A 21,969-nucleotide genomic window follows, 5' to 3' on the forward strand; every position below is an offset into this window, starting at 1 on the left:
TTTCTATCGTGGCTTTTTCAAATCAATTTATAGAACTCTTTGATAGCATAAAACCAACAGTCTTCATTTAAACCTTAAAAAATTTTATACAATGGCTGTTATCCTCATTTAAAATACTACTTTTAATTTAAGCTTTCAATCTATCCTTAGTTTTATGCCATAATATGGAGCACAAAATTAACTTTCCCTAGATGTGCCAATGAAAGTGAAAGTCGCTCACTTGTTTCTGACTCTTTGCCATGGAATTCTCCAGGCCAGAATACTGGAGTGGGTAGCCTTTCCCTTCTCCAGGGAATCTTCCCAACCCAGGGATCAAACCCAGGTCTCCCGCATTGCAGGCGGATTCTTTACCAGCTGAGCCACCAGGGAAGCCCAACACCATCTCTCTCTTCTTTTCTCGACAAACTAAAGTTATCATTTTGTGCTGTGTTCTGTCACTCTGTCGTGTCTGACTCTGCGACCCCGTGGACTACAGCCCACTAGGCTCCTCTGTCTATGGGATTCTCCAGGCAAGAGTACTGGAGTGGGATGCCATGCCCTCCTCCAGGGGATCATCCCAACCCAGGGATGGAACTGAGGTCTCCCACATTGTAGGTGAATTCTTTACTGTCTAAGCTACCAGGGAAGCCCAAAATATCATCCCAGTTGTATGTTAAATTGTCAAATATAACTGGGCCCATTTCTGAAGTTCCTATTCTTTCTCAATTAACCTGTCCATTAGAACTTCCAATAGAAGTTCTACCACACTCTCTTCTGTTACATATTTTTTTTACTAGTCTCTGGAAATTCATTTCTAAGAATTAGAGAATCACTTTGTCAAATAAAAAATCCTTGCTAATATCTTACTTGAACTTGCATTCAAATTATATTAACTGGAGAACTTCTAACCCAAGAATATAGTATGTCTTTTCTTTGGTGTTGTCTTGTCCCTCAGTAGGATTTAGTTTTCTAATAGTTATGTGTCTTTATACTTACATTTATTTCTATTGTGAGTAGAATATTTTCCCAATTTTAGATGCTCTTTTACAGTATAGAGAAAAACTACAGAGTTTTGTTTATGTAGCACTCTCATTACCTTATTAAATCTAGTAGTTTTAAAACTAGTCTTATCAGAAAAAGGTTTTTCTCCTTCTCAAAAATGTATATAAATTATTTCATTTTGTGCCTAATTAATATCACTTCCAAGACTATGTTAAATAATAACAGTGATAGCAGATATCTGTTTACTTCCTGATTTTAACTAAAATAATTTTTATGTTTCAGCATTTAATCAATTATTTCTGTTGTTTTGGGCAAGAGATTTTTTTTTTAAGTAATTTCCACAAACTACTCTTTTACTTAGAACTTTAATTAGGACCAGCTGCTGACCTTTATAAAATCTAATTGGGATCACATGACTTTTCCCCTGCCTTTAATCTGTAAATGTAATGGATTATATTGACTGATGGCAACACCGAAACACCCATGTATTCTTAGAACAAATTCTATTCAACAGATGTATTTTTCTATCACTACATTGCTAAATACTCAGCAGTGATATTTAGAAATTACACATTATGCTCACAAGGAAAGTCGGTCTTTAGTTTTATTTTTGTAGTTATCTTTATAATATTTGATATTAAAGATATACTACCTATATTAAATAAACTGAGACATTTCCATCTTCTTCTATGATATAGAATGGCTTACATGAAAATTATATTAGAACTCAGCTATAAACCCATCTGATCCTAATCTTTTTTAATTGTGGCAAAATATATATACAATTAATCATCTTTGTCATTTTTAAAGTGTAGTTCAACAGTTTTTAAGTACATTCACACTGTTGTGCAACCAAGTTCCAGAACTCTTCTTTTAAAATTTATTTATTTTAATTGGAGGCTAATTACTTTACAATATTGTAGTGGTTTTTGCCATACACTGACATGAATCAGCCATTGGTATACATGTGTTCCCCATCCTGAACCCCTCTCCCATCTCCCTCCCCATCCCATCCCTCTGGATCATCCCAGCGCACCAGCCCTGAGCACCCTGTCTCATCCATTGAACCTAGACTGGCAATATGTTTCACATATGGTAATAAACATGGTTCAATTCCAGAACTCTTTTTATCTTATAAAACTGAACCTATACCCAAGAAACAAGCTTCCATTCTACTCTCCAGGCCCTGGCAACTGTCCTCTACTTTTCTGCCTCTATGAATTTGACTGTTCTAGGGACCTCATACGAGTAGCAGTATCATACAATATTTGTCTTTTTGTAATTTACTTATTTCATGTGCTTCCCTGGTAGCTCAGTTGGTAAAGAATTTGCCTGCAATGCAGGAGAACCCAGTTTGATTCCTGGGTCAGGAAAATCTACTGGAGAAGGGACAGGCTACCCACTCCAGTACTCTTGGGCTTCCCTTGTGGCTCAGCTAGCAAAGAATCCACCCTAAATGCAGAAGCCCTGGGTTCAATCCCTGGGTTGGGAGGATCCCCTGGAAAAGGGAAAGGCTACCCACCCCAGTATTTTGGCCTGGAGAATTCCATCAACTATACAGTCGTCCATGGAGTTGCAAAGAGTTGGACACGACTGAGTGACTTTCACTTTCACGTTCTATTTCATGTATCATAACATCTTGAAAATTCACCCATTTTTGTAGCATGTGTTAAGTTTCCTCCCTTTTAAAGGCTGAATAATATTCCATTATATGTATAGACCGTATTCTGTTCATCTGTTGAACATTTGGGCTGCTTCTACTTTTTGACTATTGCGAATAATGATGTTATGAACATGCTACTATGTTAGCAATAATACTGTTATTATCTAATACTATTAACTAGTATTATCCAGACCCTGCTTTCAATTCCTTAGGGTATATATACTCAGATGGAGAATTGCTGGATCATTTGATAATTCTATTTTTAATTTCTTGTGAGTTGCCACACTCTTTTCCATAGCTGCCTCATTATTCTGCATTCCTGGAGTCTGTTTTCAATGGGAGATCATTCAACTAACAGTGGCTTAAAAAAATGTGGCTTTATTTTTCTCACACAAAAGCAGTCTACAATGATGCAGTTCCTCAACAACAGCATCTAACTTTCAGCTTTCTTTTTTTTACACTTTTTATTTTGTATTGGGGTATGGTGGGTGGTGGTTTAATTACTGAGTTATGTCAGACTCTTGTAACCTCATGGACTGTAATCCCACCAGGCTCCTCTGTCCATCAGATTTCCCAGGCAAGAATACTGGAGTGAGGTGCCATTTCCTTCTCTAGGGGATCTTCCAGACCCAGGGATCAAACCTGTGGCTCCCACACTGCAGACAGATTCTTTACCACAGGGAAGCCCATATTGGGCTTTTATCAAACAGTGCTGGCTTCTTAATACAATGGCTTTTATACTCAAGCTTGCTCTCTTGGCAGAAAACTGCTGCTGCACCTCCAGTCCTCTCGACTGCATTCCACTCAGGAAGGGAAAAATGCAAAGGAAAATACGAACATTCCCATTTATATTGCCAAAGCTGTCACACGGCCACTACCAGCTATAAGAAAACTTCAGAAATCAAATTTAGTTTTATGATTCTATAATAGATGCAAGCAAGGAAGGAAAAGGTTGTGGCAAGGTATTGGGCCAGCCAACTACACCATTCCCTGCCACTGTCTAATTTTTCAAATGTTCCACTTTTTCCTGATCAATCTTGGCAATTAATATTTTTTTGAACATCATCCATACAGATTTTTAATTTTTAATTATATAATTATTTGCTTATAAGTCTCTTAAAATTATTCTAATTTTCTCATTCCTAATCTGCATATGATTACTTCTAACTTTTCTTCCCTTCATTAGAGTTGCAGGGTTTATTTATTTTATTAGTCTTTCAAAACAACCAGTTTTTAGATTGATTTACCCTTTTCTATCTGAAGTTTTCTATTTAACTGTAGCTTTAAAAATTTTTGTTATTGTTTTCTTTATTTTGTGGTTCCAATTTCTTAAAGTAATAAATTCCCTTATATTTCATTTTTATTTTTTAATAATGTATTTTCCTTTTGATATAGCTTTACTGTATCTCAAAGATTTTGTGTTCACCATTTTTGAGACATTTTGTAATTTTCCTCTTGATTACTTGTTTGATCCCTAAACTATTGAGAGGTACATTTTTTAATTTCTATGTAGACAAAAAAAATTTGTCACTATTTTTATTTCATTAAATTATAACCAAAATGATCTATAAAAATCTCTAAAAAAACTACTGAGGTTTCCATTGTGGACAAGCATATGATCAGTTTTTAGTGTTTCACAGCTAATTTAAATAATATCTCAAATTTATTGAGCACATGTTTTGTAAAGTTTATATTAACCTATTTAATCCTCTTAACAATGCTATGAAATAGTACTATTACTATACCCATTATTATTGATAAGAAAATTAAAGCATTAAAGCGTTTAAGTAACTTACTCAGAGCCACATTGCTAGTGTTAGAAATAGAATCTGGATTTAAGCTTACTGATTGAATTACCAATTCCTCTAAGTTATTGTTTTTGTCTACTTAGATGTGTCCAATTTTGAAAGACATACATACAGTGAAATGCTTCATTATAATTTCATTTCTGTTAACTAGCTTTGTTTTAAATATTTAGGTAGTATGCGCTGAAAAGAGGTTTAAAATAGAGATCTTACTTTTTAATACATAATATCCTTCTCATGGGGTCGCAGAGTCGGACACGACTGAGCGACTGAACTGAACTAAATATCCTTCTTTATTCAATTTACTCAGTGCTCACTGAAAGCTTGCTATATAGTTGAAGATTCTTAACCTTAAGGTTCACCTTGTCTGATACCATCACCCCTGTTCTGTCTGCATTTGCCAGGTGCTCATCCGTAATTTTCAACATTCAATTTTAAGACAGTTTCTTACAATGACATTTAGCTGAGTTTTGCCTTTTAAGCTATGAGGATCTTGGTTTTTTATTTATTAACATATAAATTTTTATTTATGTATTTATTTTTGGCTACACTGGGTCTTTGCTGCTGTGTGCAGGCTTTCACTAGCTGTGGGGCACAGGATTCTCGCTGCCGTGGCTTCTCTTGCTGCGGAGCACAGGCTTTAGGCCACAAGGGCTTTAGCAGTTGCAGCACATGGGCCCAGTAGTGGTGGTGCACTGGCTGAGCGGGTGGTGCACAGCAAGTGGGATCGGAATTCCTGGACCAGGGATCACATCCATGTCCCCTGCATTAGCAGGCAGATTCTTAGCCACTAGACCACCAGCGAAGTCCGATCTTGGTCTTTTAATGGGAAATTTAAATCTACTCATGTTTACTGTAATGACTGATTAGCAAAAATTTTATTTCCCCCATCTTACTTTTTATCCTTTATTCTTTCTTGTGTTATTTTGCTATTTGTTCCCATGTTAATTGAATGTACTTTTAAACATTCTAGTTCCACCCAACTTCCTCCACCCACCAAGATACAATCTTCAGAATATTCTTCATCTCCTCACAGGTAAGATCTGTGGGACATATTCATTTCTCTCCATCTCTATTTCCCAGGTTTTGCTGAGTTAGGTTAGCACTGCTCATTTGTTACAATTAGGTCTGTTCTAACACATGTGCTGCTGAGAGCACTTTCTCTGGTGTGTTTTCACGTGGAGCATGTGGATGATGTCATTTTTGCATCTGCTTATCTGCAGGTTCCTGAAATGTAAATATCTTGGGATGTAGTACTTTTCCCTCGATTGCCTACAGCTCTTACTCTAGTCTCAACTAGTTTTATAATACAAGCTTGATTTTTTTTTTATGTATAAGGAATCTTTCTGAAGGGGGGTGACGTATTTTAGCACTGCCTCTATACCCTAGGACTTAGGGAACTACATCTGTGTTAATGTGTGCCTTTTTTCATTAATCCCACATGCAACTGTGCGTGTCCTTTCAATTGGTAAATTAAGGTGGATCCTCAGTTTAAGAGACATTTTCTTTTTTAAAAAATTACTTCTCTGTGCTCTTTTTCCAATTTCTGAAAATTTTATTATTCTCATACCAAGACTCCTGAGTCTACCTAAGTTTCTATTTTCTCACTATTTTCTTACCTTTGCAATTTTTCCCCTGACACTAAGATACTATTTCACTTGTCTTCCAGGTTTTAATGTGGATCTCAACAACGGCGATCCTATCCTTCAATCCATCTATTGCATTCTATAGTTTCAGTTCAGTTCAGCTGCTCAGTCGTGTCCGACTCTTTGTGACCCCATGAATCGCAGCATGCCAGGCCTCCCTGTCCATCGCGATCTCCCGGAGTTCACTCAGACTCATGTCCATCGAGTCCGTGATGCCATCCAGCCATCTCATCCTCGGTCGTCCCCTTCTCCTCCTGCCTCCAATCCCTCCCAGCATCAGAGTCTTTTCTAATGAGTCAACTCTTCGCATGAGGTGGCCAAAGTACTGGAGTTTCAGCTTTAGCATCATTCCTTCCAAAGAAATCCCAGGGTTGATCTCCTTCAGAATGGACTGTTTGGATCTCCTTGCAGTCCAAGGGACTCTCAAGAGTCTTCTCCAACACCACAGTTCAAAAGCATCAATTCTTTGGCGCTCAGCCTTCTTCACAGTCCAACTCTCACATCCCTACATGACCACTGGAAAAACCATAGCCTTGACTAGACAGACCTTAGTCGGCAAAGTAATGTCCCTGCTTTTGAATATGCTATCTAGGTTGGTCATAACTTTTCTTCCAAGGAGTAAGCGTCTTTTAATTCTATAGTTTAGAAACACATATTTCCTTTTTTGTGAAAATAGTCTTGTGAGTGGCGTTACAGAGAGGGTCAACATTACACTGTATCTCCCTGTGTCTGTTAGTCGCTCAGTCATGTCCAACTCTTTGCGACCCCATGGACTGTAGCCACCAGGCTCCTCTGTCCATGGGATTTTCCAGGCAAGAATACGGGAGTGGGTTGCCATTCCCTTCTCCAGGGGATCTTCCCTACCCAGGGATCGAACCCAGACCTCCCACACTACAGGCAGATTCTTTACCATCTGAGCTACCAGGGAAGACTCCATATCTCTTTAATGCTTCTAGTTTTTTGTTCAAGTGTTGATGGCTCCTGGAACACCTTAAATGCATTTATGCATTTTTTTGCCTATTTGAGGTTCAGGTCTGCATACTGAAGCACCCCCAGTGGCAGATGCCCCATAGATATTCTCCAAAGGCCAGCAACTACAACAGAAACTTGCCAGTGCCCCACTCAGAGATGGAGGAAAAGATGTCTCTCTGGTCTCCCTGCTGCTGCTAAGTCACTTCAGTCATGTCCGACTCTGTGCGACCCCATAGACGGCAGCCCACCAGGCTCCGCCGTCCTTGGGATTCTCCAGGCAAGAACACTGGAGTGGGTTGCCATTGCCTTCTCCCACAAACTCAGGAATTGGGGGGCCATAACCTACTAATATTTAGCTTCATGAGGGTCAAGACTAAGCCTGGGACAAATATTTAACCTTCCTCCAGGACTCCCCTGGCTTCCCTGATGGCTCAGATGGTAAAGCGTCTGCCTGAAATGCAGATCAAACCTGGGTTCGATCCCTGGCTCGGGAAGATCCCCTCGAGAAGGAAATGGCAACCCATTCCAGTATTCTTGCCTGGGAAATCCCATGAATAGAGGAGCCGGGCGGGCTGTAGCCCATGGGGTTGCAAAGAGTCAGACACGACTGAGCTTTCTTTCTTTTCTTTCAGTACTCCCCTATGCCCTGATTCTTCTCCTAGCTCTCTTCAAAGATCAAAAGAGAAGCCCTACCTCAGCTTTTCCTGGTGGCCTTTCCCAGAACCCAAGATCTCATTCACACCCAACTCTCTACTAGGGTCAGCTGAGACAGACACAGGTGGGAACCTAGTATAAACACGGATAGGAAACCAGATTCATTCAAGCTGCCACATTCCTGAAACTTCCCCTGTGCCTAGGCCTAAATTTGTAAAATCTCTGAAAGTTTAATTTTTGTATACCTTAGATCAAAGCATAGTTTGTTTGTGGTCTCATGTTTATAGAAAAAGATTAAAATTAGCTGAGTAACTCTGCCAGAACACCTCCTTGAATAAAAAATCGATCATTTGTATAAACAAAAGAAGAAAGCTAAATAGGAAAAATAAATAATCTAAAAGCATAATCCTGATTTAGTATCTCTTAAAGTTTACAGTGTCAGACTTTATTTTGGGGGGCTCCAAAATCACTGCAGATGGTGACTGCAGCCATGAAATTAAAAGACGCTTACTCCTTGGAAGAAAAGTTATGATCAACCTAGAAAGCATATTCAAAAGCAGAAACATTACTTTGACGACTAAGGTCCGTCTAGTCAAGGCTATGGTTTTCCAGTGGTCATGTATGGATGTGAGGGTTGGACTGTGAAGAAGGCTGAGCACTGAAGAATTGATGCTTTTGAACTGCGGTGTTAGAGAAGACTCTTGAGAGTCCCTTGGACTGCAAGGAGATCCAACCAGTCCATTCTAAAGGAGATTAGCCCTGGGATTTCTTTGGAAGGAATGATGCTAAAGCTGCAACTCCAGTACTTCGGCCACCTCATGTGAAGAGTTGACTCATTGGAAAAGACTTTGATGCTGGGAGGGATTGGGGGCAGGAGGAGAAGGGGACAAAAGAAGATGAGATGGCTGGATGGCATCACTGACTCGATGGAACTCTGGAAATTGGTGATGGACAGGGAGGCCTGGCGTGCTGCGGATTCATGGGGTCACAAAGAGTCGGACACGCCTGAGCGACTGAACTGAACTGAAAGTTTACATTTCAAGTAAATTTGTGTGTGGGATTATAATATTCAAATAAATGATACTATGGGTGGAAGCATTATTGAATTTCTTTTGTCATTTTCAGAATAATGTCTTTCTGAGCATGACACTGAAATCCAGAAGTTATAAAAGATTAATAAATTTGGTTACATAAGGATTAAAAATACATATGTGACAAAACAAAGTTAAATGTCAGTTACTGAATAGCAAAAAGGAATAAACTTTTGATACACACAACATGAATTTCAAAAGCATAGGTTAAATGAAGAAAGCATAAAACAGAAGACTACTATTGTATGATTATTCTACTTATATGAAATTCTAAGTGAGAAAAAGCTACAGTGATAGAAAGTAGACTGAGCTGCCAGGTCCAGAGGTTCTACGAAGTCCTGGGGAAGGGACTGACTACAAAGAAGCCCAAAGGAACTGCGTGTGGCGGGGTATGGAAATGTTGTATATCAGAATTTTGGTGGTGAATACATACACTTGTCAAAACTTACTGAACCGTACACTTAAAATTGGTGACTGTTATTGTATACAAATTATACTTCAATATAGCCAACAAAAATAGCTGAATAGAAAGTATATTTATAACATACATGCCTAAGAAGTAATTTGCTTATTATACAAATAATTCTTAAAGTAGCTAATAAGACAAATAGCCTAATAAGTTCACAGAAAAAAAATACATGAGTAAATAAACAAATGATAAATGTAAGAGTAAATGCTCAACCTCAGTTATAAGAAATGCATATTCAAACAATTTTTATTTTTTACCAGATTGGCAAAGATTAAAATATTTGCTAGTACCTAGTGCTGCAATCTAGGGACATACAAACTCTACAGGTTTTCTTTCAGTGGGAATTTAGCAGCATCTATCAACTTTTTAAATACACACATCCTCAAACCCAGAAATCTCACGTGTAGGAAATCATCTTAGAGATGTAAGTAAAGGTATACTAACAACAAATATTTATATAGTGCTTACATTTTTGTCAGGCATTAAGCATTTTATCTTGAATAGCTGATTTAATCTTTAAAGTAACTCTAAAAGGTTCAAAGTACGAAGGGGCTAGGGAACTTGCCCAAGCTCATACTGCTGGTAAGTGGGCAAGTCAGGATTCAAACTCAGGCAGTGTGGCCATAGGATTTATACTCTCAGGCACTGTGTTACCTTCTCTTTCCAAAGAAAGTTGAATGCTGCCTCATTTGTAATAACAAAAACCAAAGTGACACTGGTTAAAATCTATATAATAAAATAGCAGGAAGGACTCATTAAAAAACAAAGTAGCTCTCTATATGCTAAATGAAAACACTGTCCATGTTGTGATACTAAGTAAAAAGCTTGTTGCAAACATAATCAATAGCAAAAGTCTATTATAAAACAAATCAGGAAAATAATACATAGACTTGCATGTACCGAGAAAATTTCTAGAATATATGCATCAAACTATGTTTAACAAATACCACTGAAATGTAAGGATGGGCAAGGGAAAATTTTTATTTTTCACTTTATTCCATTTTGCATAATTTGACTTCTTTAAACTAATGGCGTGGTACTTTTATTACCTAAGAAATTTGCTTAAAAACACAATTACTCTACTTAGTATTCTACAATTTTTACATGGATTTACCTTTAATTCTTGGATTAGTTGGGTTCTCCTGTCTCTTAAATTCTTTAACTCTTTCTCATCCCAGCATCTAGCCTTGGATTTTAAGTCACTTGACCCTCCAGAGATCACTCCAGATTTTAAAAATAATGTTCCATCAAGAGCTACTGTCTGTAAAATTAAAAATATTTTACCTTGGAGAAATGTACACAAAGAAGATAAAAACAGAATATAACACAACAACTTATACAGCTAAGAATATGTAGTTAAAAAAACTATTTACTAAACTCTATCATAAGACAACTAGCTCATGAGGGACACCAGCCAGCAAACTCACTGTTTTGTATTTCAGGCACAAATGAGTAGCAAAATAAAATTATATGTTAGTCCCAAACATATTCAGTACTGAGAAGAAAAAAACCAAGAGTATTTGTATTTAATATCTCATACTTTGCATTATGTAATACTGTATTTTAAAGACTCTCACACGCCAAAGACATTCTTTGAAAACAGCCTTAGTTACTCTAGAATATCAAAAATACCATGTACTCTAAAATGAATATGAAATTGGACCCCAAATTTTAACTGAGTCAAATGTATAAAACAGCTTGAAATTTATAGTCTTGCTTTATGGAATAAATGAAAGCAATTCTCAGTGATTTTAAAATGTTTCTAACTAATTAGTCAGAGCAGAGGAGAGAGCCTGTGGAGGACTAAAGCCACGTAATGTAAACTAATTTTTAAAAAAGCCAACAGGAGCCTCATTCATTCCTAGACTGACACTCCGTGTGACTGCTGTGTTTGAGACATTCTATACTGGGAACTGGAGTGACCGAAAGAGAGTCCAGTATGGCACTGACCCTTATGGTCAGACTAGTAAGGAAAAGAAACACATAAACATATCATTGCAATGCGAAGTAGGAGACAACAGAAACAGAGTAATCTGTGGGCATAAAACTGGGGTGTTCCAACCCAGCCTGGAAGGTTCGCAGAAGCCTTCCAGACACAGTGAAGGCTTTCACTGTGTCTTATCAAAAGTATGAGTTAGAATTAGATTAATTACATTTAACAAAAAACTTAGTTTCTCTCTCTTTTGCAATTTCAGAGGTAAACATTCCAGTGTGCGTATGTTGCTGCACAGTTAACCCACACTCCTGTCATACCGCTCTGCCACCCTTAGTATTTTACTGGGATTACCCCTCCGAGGGGACAGGCCTTTTATTTTCTGGAAGGCACTGGGGGTTCCCTTCTCTCCCAACTGTTAGCTTGGCAATGAGTTTTCTCATCACGTCTGAACTCAGGAAGAACACTAGATCTCTACCAGATACCAACAGCAATGGCACAAAAACTGAACTCCTGTAGGTGGTGTCTCATGCAGAAAGAAGTTTCCCTGACTAGGAAGCCCACTGTTACATGACCACCTTACTCCTCTGACCTCTCCATAAAAGCTTCCCTCTCCTGGAACACTTCTAGCTCATGCCGTTTTTGCCAGCAAAGTACACCTATACAGAATGAAAGCTGACGGACTACACAGGCTCTGCTGCTCCTCTGCCTTTCGGCTGTTCTCAATAAAGCTTGCTTTTATATCCACACTGTAGGTCACTAATGATGTGTCAAGCGGCTCTTATCTGACAACCTTCAAAGTCATTCTGTAGTCCAAGATTACTCCTAGAGCTCTAGCTACTGTGTCTGAATTTCAGGAAAGAAAGGAAAGAGTGAGGCTGCTAGACAGGGCAGATCACAGAGCTCTTTGTACGTCATCACAGGAAGAATGTGGATCAAATGCAGCTGAGGACTGACAGGGTGTGTGGAGGGGCTGGAGATTAGCACTGTCTGACAGCAAAGGAGAGAGATGGTGAGATGTGAACTTTAAACAGACCACTCTGGCAACCATATGGAAAATGGACTGACTGGTCCACGTGAAGCCAGAGGTGATGGTATGAAATCAGCTAATAATATCTAAGGTAAAGAAAAGGAAAAAGATTTTGAGATATATTTAGGTGGTATAATTTTTAAAGTTATGGGAACTGCAGAGGTTATAAGGAGATCCATGAGTAAAAACCAGAATTTCATTTGGTTAGAAGAGTGGTACTAAGAATTGAGATCAAGATTTAGAAAGAACATGAGTTTAGTTTTATACATAATTTTATACTGTCTGTGGGCTAACATTTTACCTACTGATAATGTATATCTTGACTATTTCCTAAAAGAAATTCTTTTATAGATTAAAATAAAGATTATTGTACTAAATATAAATATACAATAAGACAGCTACAAATAAGAGATAGCAAATTAAACTTGATGAAAAAAGAAAGTATAACTAATTTAGACTGTGATGAGAAGTCAATTCAATCAAAAAGAAAAATTATTAAATATACTGGGATAGATAATCACCCATTTGGGGGGGAAGCTAATATCTACATCTAATAATACATATTAAAATTAATTTTAGATTAAAATTAAAATATAGAAGTGATATCATTAAAATGTAGTACATACTTGATCTCATGGTAAAGACCCAATTATACATATATCAATACCTACAAAGGCTAAGAGTAATATAGCTGACTATCAAATATCTGGCACATAGACCACAACACTCACTACATCTTTCAAGAGTATGGTGGCCAGACTTAGGAAAGAGGAATATAGGATGCCCAGTTAAATCTGAACTTCTGATAAACAACAAATAACTTTTAAATTTATGTCCAAATATTTGATCTGGCAACTCTATAGAACATGTTAGGGATGGCTTTCCTATTCCTTTATTTTGGGGGGGGCTCCACCACGTGGCATGTGGAATCTCAGTTCCCCACCAGGGACTGAACCCATGTCCCCTGCACCGGAAGTGTGGAGTCTTAACCACTGGACCACCAGGGAAGTCCCGATTTTCCTTTTTGAGCTCTATTTCCAAACTGAACATTTATTAACTTGTTTTTTGCATGTGTAAAAGTCAAATGTCACACACACACACACAAATTTGTGGGCTGGCTTGGCAAGAAGAGAGAGAAGTGTATCAAGAACTTTGAACTAAGAAGCTGTCATAACACATATGCTATCCTATGCCCGCTCTCTCTTTCCAGGCATCACACTTGGCCAAGTCAACTTCCCCACTTAGAGCAGAGGGTACTCACAGTTTCCTGAGATTCTTTTTATTACTTTGTTGGCTGCTGCTGTCATTACTGTAACTATTTATCACACTATGCTTGACATAGTGCATATATGCTATTCAATTGTATGTTTGCACCCCATGAGTAAATATGATTTCCATCTTATAGACTGGGGCTTACAGACATTAAGAAGCTTGCCTAAAGCCATCTGTTGTTGTTTAGTTGCTAAATCATGTCCAATTCTTTGCCACCCCATGGACTGCAGCACACCAGGCTTTTCTGTCCTTCACTATCTCTCAGAGTTTGCTCAAATTCATGTCCATAGAGTCAGTGATGCTATCTAACCATCTCATCCTCTGCTGCCCTCTTCTTTTGCCTTCAATCTTCCCAGCATCAGAGTCTTCTCCAATAAGTCGGCTCTTCGCATCACGTGGCTGAAGTACTGTAGCTTCCACTTCAGCATCAGTCTTTCCAATGAATATTCAGGGTCTATTCCTTTAGGATTGACTGGTTTGACTGCCTTGCTGTCCAAGGGACTCTCAAAAGTCTTCTCCAGCACAATTCAATTCAGTTCAGTTCAGTTCAGTCGCTCAGTCGTGTCCGACTCTTTGCGACCCCATGAATCGCAGCACGCCAGGCCTCCCTGTCCATCACCAACTCCTGGAGTTCACTCAGACTCATGTCCATTGAGTCAGTGATGCCATCCAGCCATCTCATCCTCTGTCGTCCCCTTCTCCTCCTGCCTCCAATCCCTCCCAGCATCAGAGTTTTTTCCAAGGAGTCAACTCTTCACATGAGGTGGCCAAAGTACTGGAGTTTCAGCTTTAGCATCATTCCTTCCAAAGAAATCCCAGGGCTGATCTCCTTCAGAATGGACTGGTTGGATCTCCCTGCAGTCCAAGGGACTCTCAAGAGCCTTCTCCAACACCACAGTTCAAAAGCATCAATTCTTCGGTGCTCAGCCTTCTTCACAGTCCAACTCTCACATCCATACATGACTACTGGAAAAAACCAGCACAATTAGAAAGCATCAATTCTTCAGTGCTCAGTCTTCTTTATGGTCCAACTCTCACATCCATTCCTTGGTAGCTCAGCTGGTAAAGAATCCATCTGCAATGCAGGAGACCCCAGTTTGATTCCTGGGTCAGGAAGATCCCCCAGAAAGGGATAGGCTACCCACTCCAGTATTCTTGGGCTTACCTGGTGGCTCAGCTGGTAAAGAATCTGGCTGCAATGTTGGAGACCTGGGTTTGATCCCTGCATTGGGAAGTTCCCCTGGAGAAGGGAAAGGCTACCCACTCCAGTATTCTGGCCTAAAGAATTCCATGGACTATTCCATGGGGTTGAAAAGAGTTGGATATGACTGAGCAACTTTCATTTTCACTCAAATCCAGACCATATGGACCTTTGTAAGCAAAGTAAAGTCTCTGCTTTTTAACATGCTATCTCGGTTTGTCATAGCTTTTCTTCCAAGGAGCAAGCATCTTTTAATTTCACAACTGCAGTCACTGTCCACAGTGATTTTGGAGCTCATGAAAATAGAATCGGTCACTGCTTCTACTTTTTCCCTTCTATTTGCCATGAAGTGATGGGATTGATGCCATGATCTCCGTTTTTTGAATGCTGAGTTTTAAGCCAGCTTTTTCATTCTCCTCTTTCACTTTCATCAAGAGGCTCTTCAGTTCCTCTTCACTTTCTGCTATCAGAGTGGTATCATCTGCAAATCTGAGGTTGATATTTCTCCTGGCAATCTTGATTTCAGCTTATGATTCATCCAGCCCGGCATTTCACATGATGTACTCGGCACAAAGCTAAATAAACAGAGTGACAATATACAACCTTGACATACTCCTTTCCCACAACTGAAGCAGTCAGTTGTTCCACGTAAGGTGTTGCTTCTTGACGTGCATACAGGTGTTTCAGGAGACAGGTAAGGAGGTCTGGCATTCCCATCTCTTTAAGACAGGGACTAAAATCCCTAAATCAAAAGTTGATCAAACATCTATGTCCATGTTCTTAATAATCACCATGTTATAGACCTCCTTTAATTCTAAAAATGAAATAGGCAGCAATTCATAGAATTATAGGGCTTTAAAAAATAGTTTCTAGGTTTATTAAAAGAATTTATTTCTTTAAAAAGTAAACTTAGTATCAAATAACCTATTTTTATTTGATTGACAGTCAAAGCTATTCTGGCAGGACTACAATTTCTATTTCTAGCCTGAAAATTACAGTTTACAATGGTTGCTCAGTGCAGTCATCCTATGCCTATTTGGGGGCTTGCATTCCCCCAAAAATACCTTGGGAATCTCATATAAAATAAGAAGTTGGGGGGCATTTAAAAATATTAGTAGCATTAAATAAAAGTTCCAGAGAGCCTGGCTTAGGAAAAGGAGGATTTCTTTGGCATTAAAAATTCATTCTGAGGTATATCCGATCATTCCACTGAACCAAATTCAACTGTTTCAAGAAATTCTGTTTCAGTGTTATAAGCTGCTGAAGCAGATCCTCTGTAACTTTTGTGTTATATAGGTTATACGTATTTTTAAGCTGTCTTTCACAAGTATGGAAAATAATATACTTTAACATTTCCTTTTACTTTTGAATGGGTAAGACATTCACATAGTTCAAACTCCAAAAGATACAGGGCATAGAGTAAAAAATTTTCCTGGCATTGCTAGCCCCTATGACCCAGTTACCCTCCCTAGAGATAATCAATGCTGTCAATTTCTTATGTATTCTTCCAGAAATATCTTTGCATAAACAAATACACATCTCCTTTCCTCATGTTTTACACAAATGGTAACATAATAAGCACTAGTCTACTTACTACTTTTAAAAAAACTGACTATATCTTGGAGTAGTCATGTATAGATTTAAGTTGGACTATAAAGAAAGCTGATCGCTGAAGAATTGATGCTTTTTAACTGTGGTGTTGGAGAAGACTCTTGAGAGTCTCTTAGACAGCAAGGAGATCCAACCAGTCCATCCTAAAGGAAATCAGTCCTGAATATTCATTGGAAGGACTGATGCTGAAGCTGAAGCTCCAATACTTTGGCCACCTGATGCAAAGAACTGACTCATCTGAAAAGACCCTGATACTGGGAAAGATTGGGGGCAGGAGGAGAAGGGGACAACAGAGGATGAGATGGCTGGATGGCATCACCGACTCAATGCACATGAGTGTGAGTAAACTCCAGGAGTTGGTGATGGACAGGGAGGCCTGGTGTGCTATGGTCCACGGGGTTACAGAGAGTCAGACACAACTGAGCAACTGAACTGAAATCTTGGAGATTATCTGACACTTGTACATAAAGAGCTTCATTCCCTCTATTTAAGGTTATATAGAGTCCCATTTTATAAATGCATTATAACTTTACTGAACAGTCTTGCGCAAATTGTTTCCAAATTTCTTGCTGCACACAATGGTTCAATAACTAAATCTTGTATATATATCATTTCATACACATACGATTTTATGTGTATGTAAAGTTCTTTACAACTGCTAGACTTGCCCCTCACATAGCTGGCACAAATTTACATGCCCAGAGCAGTGAACCCAAGGGTCTCTTTCCCCATAAAGTGCTATCAAACTTTTTGATATTGATCAATTTGACAAGTGAAAACAGTATTTTGGTATAGTTTTAATGGGAATTTCCCATATTTTAAGTGAGGGTGAGTTTTCGTATTTAACACCAATTATACATCTATTTCTGTTTTATTGGCTATGCCAAAGCCTCTGACTGTGTGGATCACAATAAACTGGAAAATTCTGAAACAGAAGGGAATACCAGACCACCTGACCTGCCTCTTGAGAAATCTATATGCAGGTCAGGAAGCCACAGCTAGAACTGGACATGTAACAACAGACTGGTTCTAAATAGGAAAAGGAGTACATCAAGGTTGTATATTGTCATCCTGCTTATTTAACTTCTATGCAGAGTATATAATGAGAAACGCTGGGCTGGAAGGAGCACAAGCTGGAATCCAGATTGCCGGGAGAAATATCAATAACCTCAGATATGCAGATGACATCACCCTTATGGCAGAAAGTGAAGAGGAACTAAAAAGCCTCTTGAGGAAAGTGAAAGAGGAGAGTGAAAAAGTTGGCGTAAAGCTCAACATTCAGAAAACGAAGATCATGGCATCTGGTCCCATCACTTCATGGTAAATAGATGGGGAAACAGTGGAAACAGTGTCAGACTTTATTTTTGGGGGCTCCAAAATCACTGCAGATGGTGACTGTAGCCATGAAATTAAAAGACGCTTACTCCTTGGAAGAAAAGTTATGACCAACCTAGATAGCATATTCAAAAGCAGAGACATTACTTTGCCAACAAAGGTCCATCTAGTCAAGGCTATGGTTTTCCAATAGTCATGTATGGATGTGAGAGTTGGACTTGTGAAGAAAGCTGAGTGCCGAAGAATTGATGCTTTTGAAGTGTGGTGTTGGAGAAGACTCTTGAGAGTCTCTTAGACAGCAAGGAGATCCAACCAGTCCATTCGAAAGGAGATCAGTCCTGGGTGTTCTTTGGAAGGAATGATGCTAAAGCTGAAACTCTAGTATTTTGGCCACCTCATGCAAAGAGTTGACTCCTTGGAAAAGACTCTGATGCTGGGAGGGTTTGGGGCCAGGAGGAAAAGGGGATGAGAGAGGATGAGATGGGTGGATGGCATCACCGACTCGATGGACGTGAATTTGAGTGAACACCAGGAGCTGGTGATGGACAGGGAGGCCTGGCATGCTGCAATTCATGGGATCGCAACGAACTGGACACGACTTAGCGACTGAACTGAATATTTCCTTTTATGAACCTAAGTTTGCTCCTCTCCTTTGTCTATTTTTCAACTTTATTTCTGTTCTTTACCTGATTGATTTGTGGCAAATTTTCTTTTTTATGAGTAGAAAATATTTTCTCTGGTTTGCCATGTCTTTTGATTTTGCTTATAATGGTCTTTTCTATGCAGAAATGTTATGTTTATGTAAATTTATGCATAGCGATTAAGAATGGCTAAAAACCACTCCAGTATTCTTCCCTGGAGAATGCCATGGACAGGAGCCTGGCAGGCTACAGTCCATGGGGTCACAAAGAGTTGGATATGACTAAGTGACTAACACTTTCACTTTTTCACCCATGTTTTTAGCCTTGGGGTTGGCTTTTTTTATTTTTGGTCATATTGTAAAGGCCTTACTATCTCTGAGGTTAAGAAAAAAATTTCCCATAGTTTCTCTTTTATTTTTTAACATTTACATTTCTGATCTATGAATATACTGATATAACGTATGAAGTGTAGATTCAACTATATTTTATTCCAGATGATACCCAGTGTTTTCAACCTACTGTACCCTGCATTTTTATTCTCTCTTGTTTAATGTATTTAATTTTTGGAAAAATGATGTTTTCACAGATTACCAGCTAGTTAATGACATTTTTCTGGGTCTGTTTTTTTGCTACATCATATTAGAAGGGTAAAGCATAAATGAAAGTGAAAGTCGCTCAGTTCTGTCTGACTCTTTGTGACCCCATGGACTGTATAGTCCATGGAATTCTCTAGGCCAGAATACTGGAGTGGGTAGCCTTTCCCTTCTCCAGGGGATTTTCCCGACCCAGGGATTGAACCCAAGTCTCCCGCACTGCAGGTGGATTCTTTACCAGCTGAGCCACAAGGGAAGTCTAAGAAAAGTGGAGTGGGTAGCCTATCCCTTCTCCAGTGGATCTTCCCACCCAGGAATTGAACTGGGGTCTCCTGCATTGCAGGCAGATTCTTTACTAACTGAGCTATTAGGGAAGCCCAAAGCATAAACAGATATTTCTATATATGATTTAGAGAAATAACCATCCAGTCTATGAGAAAAGGAAGCAAATAATTGTTGTTTCTTTGCTTAAGGGAAATGGATGAAATTTCCTTGTATTTCCACATGTATTGAAAGAGACTCTAGATTTTAAAATTTTGTCACATAAATTTTTAAACTATTTTAAGATTGAGTTATAAATATCTTAATGACTAAACTACAGCTAGCAAAATCACTGTAATTTATATTATATAGTTTACACGTACTATATGTAGTTTATAAACTAACAAAAATATAATTTTGTGATATAACTTGCAATGTTTGAACAAGGAAAATTTTAAACCACATTATCAAGACAATGGAAAGACATCAAGTCCATGGAAAACCAAAAGCTCAAATTAAAAACCTCAGGTGATTTCTGTGAAAATATGACATCTATCCAAATGTCTTTTGCAACCTAAAATACAAAATATTCTTCAAGTGGAATAATAACAATGGGAAGACGAGTCCCTGGAACATACTTCAAGATAAAAATATGATTTATAAAGATGATTAAAATTTTGAAATAACAAAAAGAAAAAAATATAGCCTAAAGGAGGAAGGCATATTACTATGAACAAGATACAAACCATCAATATACGGTGAATGAAGGAAAAGTTAAACACAGTCTTATCTTCATGTGACTTCTTTAAATTCATCACACAAATCTTCAAAAATCAATTTTACAAATATACAAAAATCAACTTTAGCATAGTTAATGAGGGAGCAAATAAGGAAGATATTTAAGTAGCTCACTTATTACACCTGCTTAAATTTAATATAGAGAAATCAACGACAGAGATCACATTAAGATTATTATAGCTACAACTACTAAAGTGTATGAGAAGTTAATCATATAAGACAAGTCAATATATTTAATATGGGAAATTCCTATCTTTCATAAGAATAGCCTGCTTTGTGTTAATTTGCGATTCTGGACATTTCACATCAATATGTGTAAACTGACTAGCAAATACAAAATGACTCACTTTTTTGAGAGCTATTTCCTGGGCACTATAAAAGCATTTTGCATGTTATTACTTATTTAATCCTATAACTCTATGAAATAAGTACCATTATTTCTGCCACTTTAGATGAACAAACTAAAAGGTTTAGAAACTTGCCTAAATTTACATAATTCATTACTAAGTAGTATCACTGGTCTTTTTTTCCTTTTGCAAGTTGCTCAGTCATGTCCGACTCTTTGCAACCCCATGGACTATACAGTCCATGGAATTCTCTAGGCCAGAATACTGGAGTGGGTATCCTTTTCCTTCTCCTGTGGATCTTCCCAACCCAGGAATCTTCCCAGCCCAGGGATCAAACCCTGGTCTCCCACACTGCAGGTCGATTCTTCACCAGCTGAGCCACAAGGGAAGCCTAAGAATACTGGAGTGGGTAACCTATCCCTTTTCCAGTGGATCTTCCCGACCCAGGAATCGACTGGGGTTTCCTGCATTGCAGGCAGATTCTTTACTAACTATCAGGGTATCTTTACCAGCTATCAGGTTCTTTACCAGCTATCAGGGAACTGATCTTACTCCATAGTTAATGCCCTTAGGTACTATGTTATCACAAAGTAGTTTTTAAAAAAAGACTATATCAGATAATTTGAATAATTTTACACTGCTTAATTAAATACAAACTCTATTTCAACTGAGAGGAAACAATATTTTTAAAACCTCAATTATTTGAGAGACTAATATTTAGTAACCTCATTTCAATTGTGCTATTTCTATATAACTTCAAATGTGTTAAAACCTTGAATGTATAAAAGGACAGTTAGTATCTTCATTAAATTATAGAATAACCGAGAATGTAAACTAAGCACCCAAATTCTTTCCTGGTATTCAGAAATGTATTTTTTATATATATGTATATATATGTATATATATATATATGTATATATATATATAAAAATATATATACAGGGAAAATCTGAGATCCAACAGGAACATTTATTGTACATATAGTTAAAAATTAACAGCTTTAAGATATCACTACAATAAATCTAACTTTCAAAATATGATTTCTGATTTGGGGAAATATTAGAGAAATTAATTTTTTGAATACTTAACATTACAAAAACTACTGCAGCCATGAATATCTTAGGTTCTGTTAGTCTTCCTCACATAGGAGAACATATGAAAGCATATATAAATATTTGCATATGTAATATGTTAGTCTTACAAATACTGCTTTAAATTATCCAAAACTGCAATTTAAATCTCTTACTTTCCGTCTTTCAGGTCCAGCGAAGGCAATATGCCTTGCTTCTTCCAGAGTCTCACAGACAAGGCCATTTCCACACACAAACTGAATTACTTTCTTCAGCTGAGGAAACTGAGTCTTTATGACATCAATCATCATTTTACAGCCTTTAATCTCCCTTAATCTTTCATTGATTGGTTTAATCTAAAAGGTTTAAAAAATACTTGATATATTAGGTATATTAAAATATAAACCAAATATTCAGGACATTCTTTTTCAAAGAACATATATAACAGTAAGTGATTAGTAGTATGCACTTATACACAATAAAAATTAGATGAGAATCTGATGAACAATACCACTGGCTTTATTTAATATTTTTTAAAAATATACTTCATCAAATGCCAGAAGATGTAATTTCCAGATTAAATTTTATCACTAACT

General features: G+C 37.8%; 1 protein-coding gene across 1 annotated transcript in view; it reads right to left on the bottom strand.

The window, feature by feature from the left end:
* Positions 1-21,969, bottom strand: part of SMC1B (structural maintenance of chromosomes 1B) — an 83,244-nt gene that overhangs the window by 35,242 nt on the left and 26,033 nt on the right. The window contains exons 11-12 of the mRNA XM_012175771.5: positions 21,550-21,729; positions 10,396-10,542 (exon numbers count right to left, since the gene is read on the bottom strand). Of these exons, the coding sequence (XP_012031161.2) occupies positions 10,396-10,542; positions 21,550-21,729 (327 nt within the window). The remainder of the gene's footprint in view (positions 1-10,395; positions 10,543-21,549; positions 21,730-21,969) is intronic.

Source organism: Ovis aries, chromosome 3 (genome assembly GCF_016772045.2).
Source record: "Ovis aries strain OAR_USU_Benz2616 breed Rambouillet chromosome 3, ARS-UI_Ramb_v3.0, whole genome shotgun sequence".
Lineage (NCBI taxonomy): Eukaryota > Metazoa > Chordata > Mammalia > Artiodactyla > Bovidae > Ovis > Ovis aries.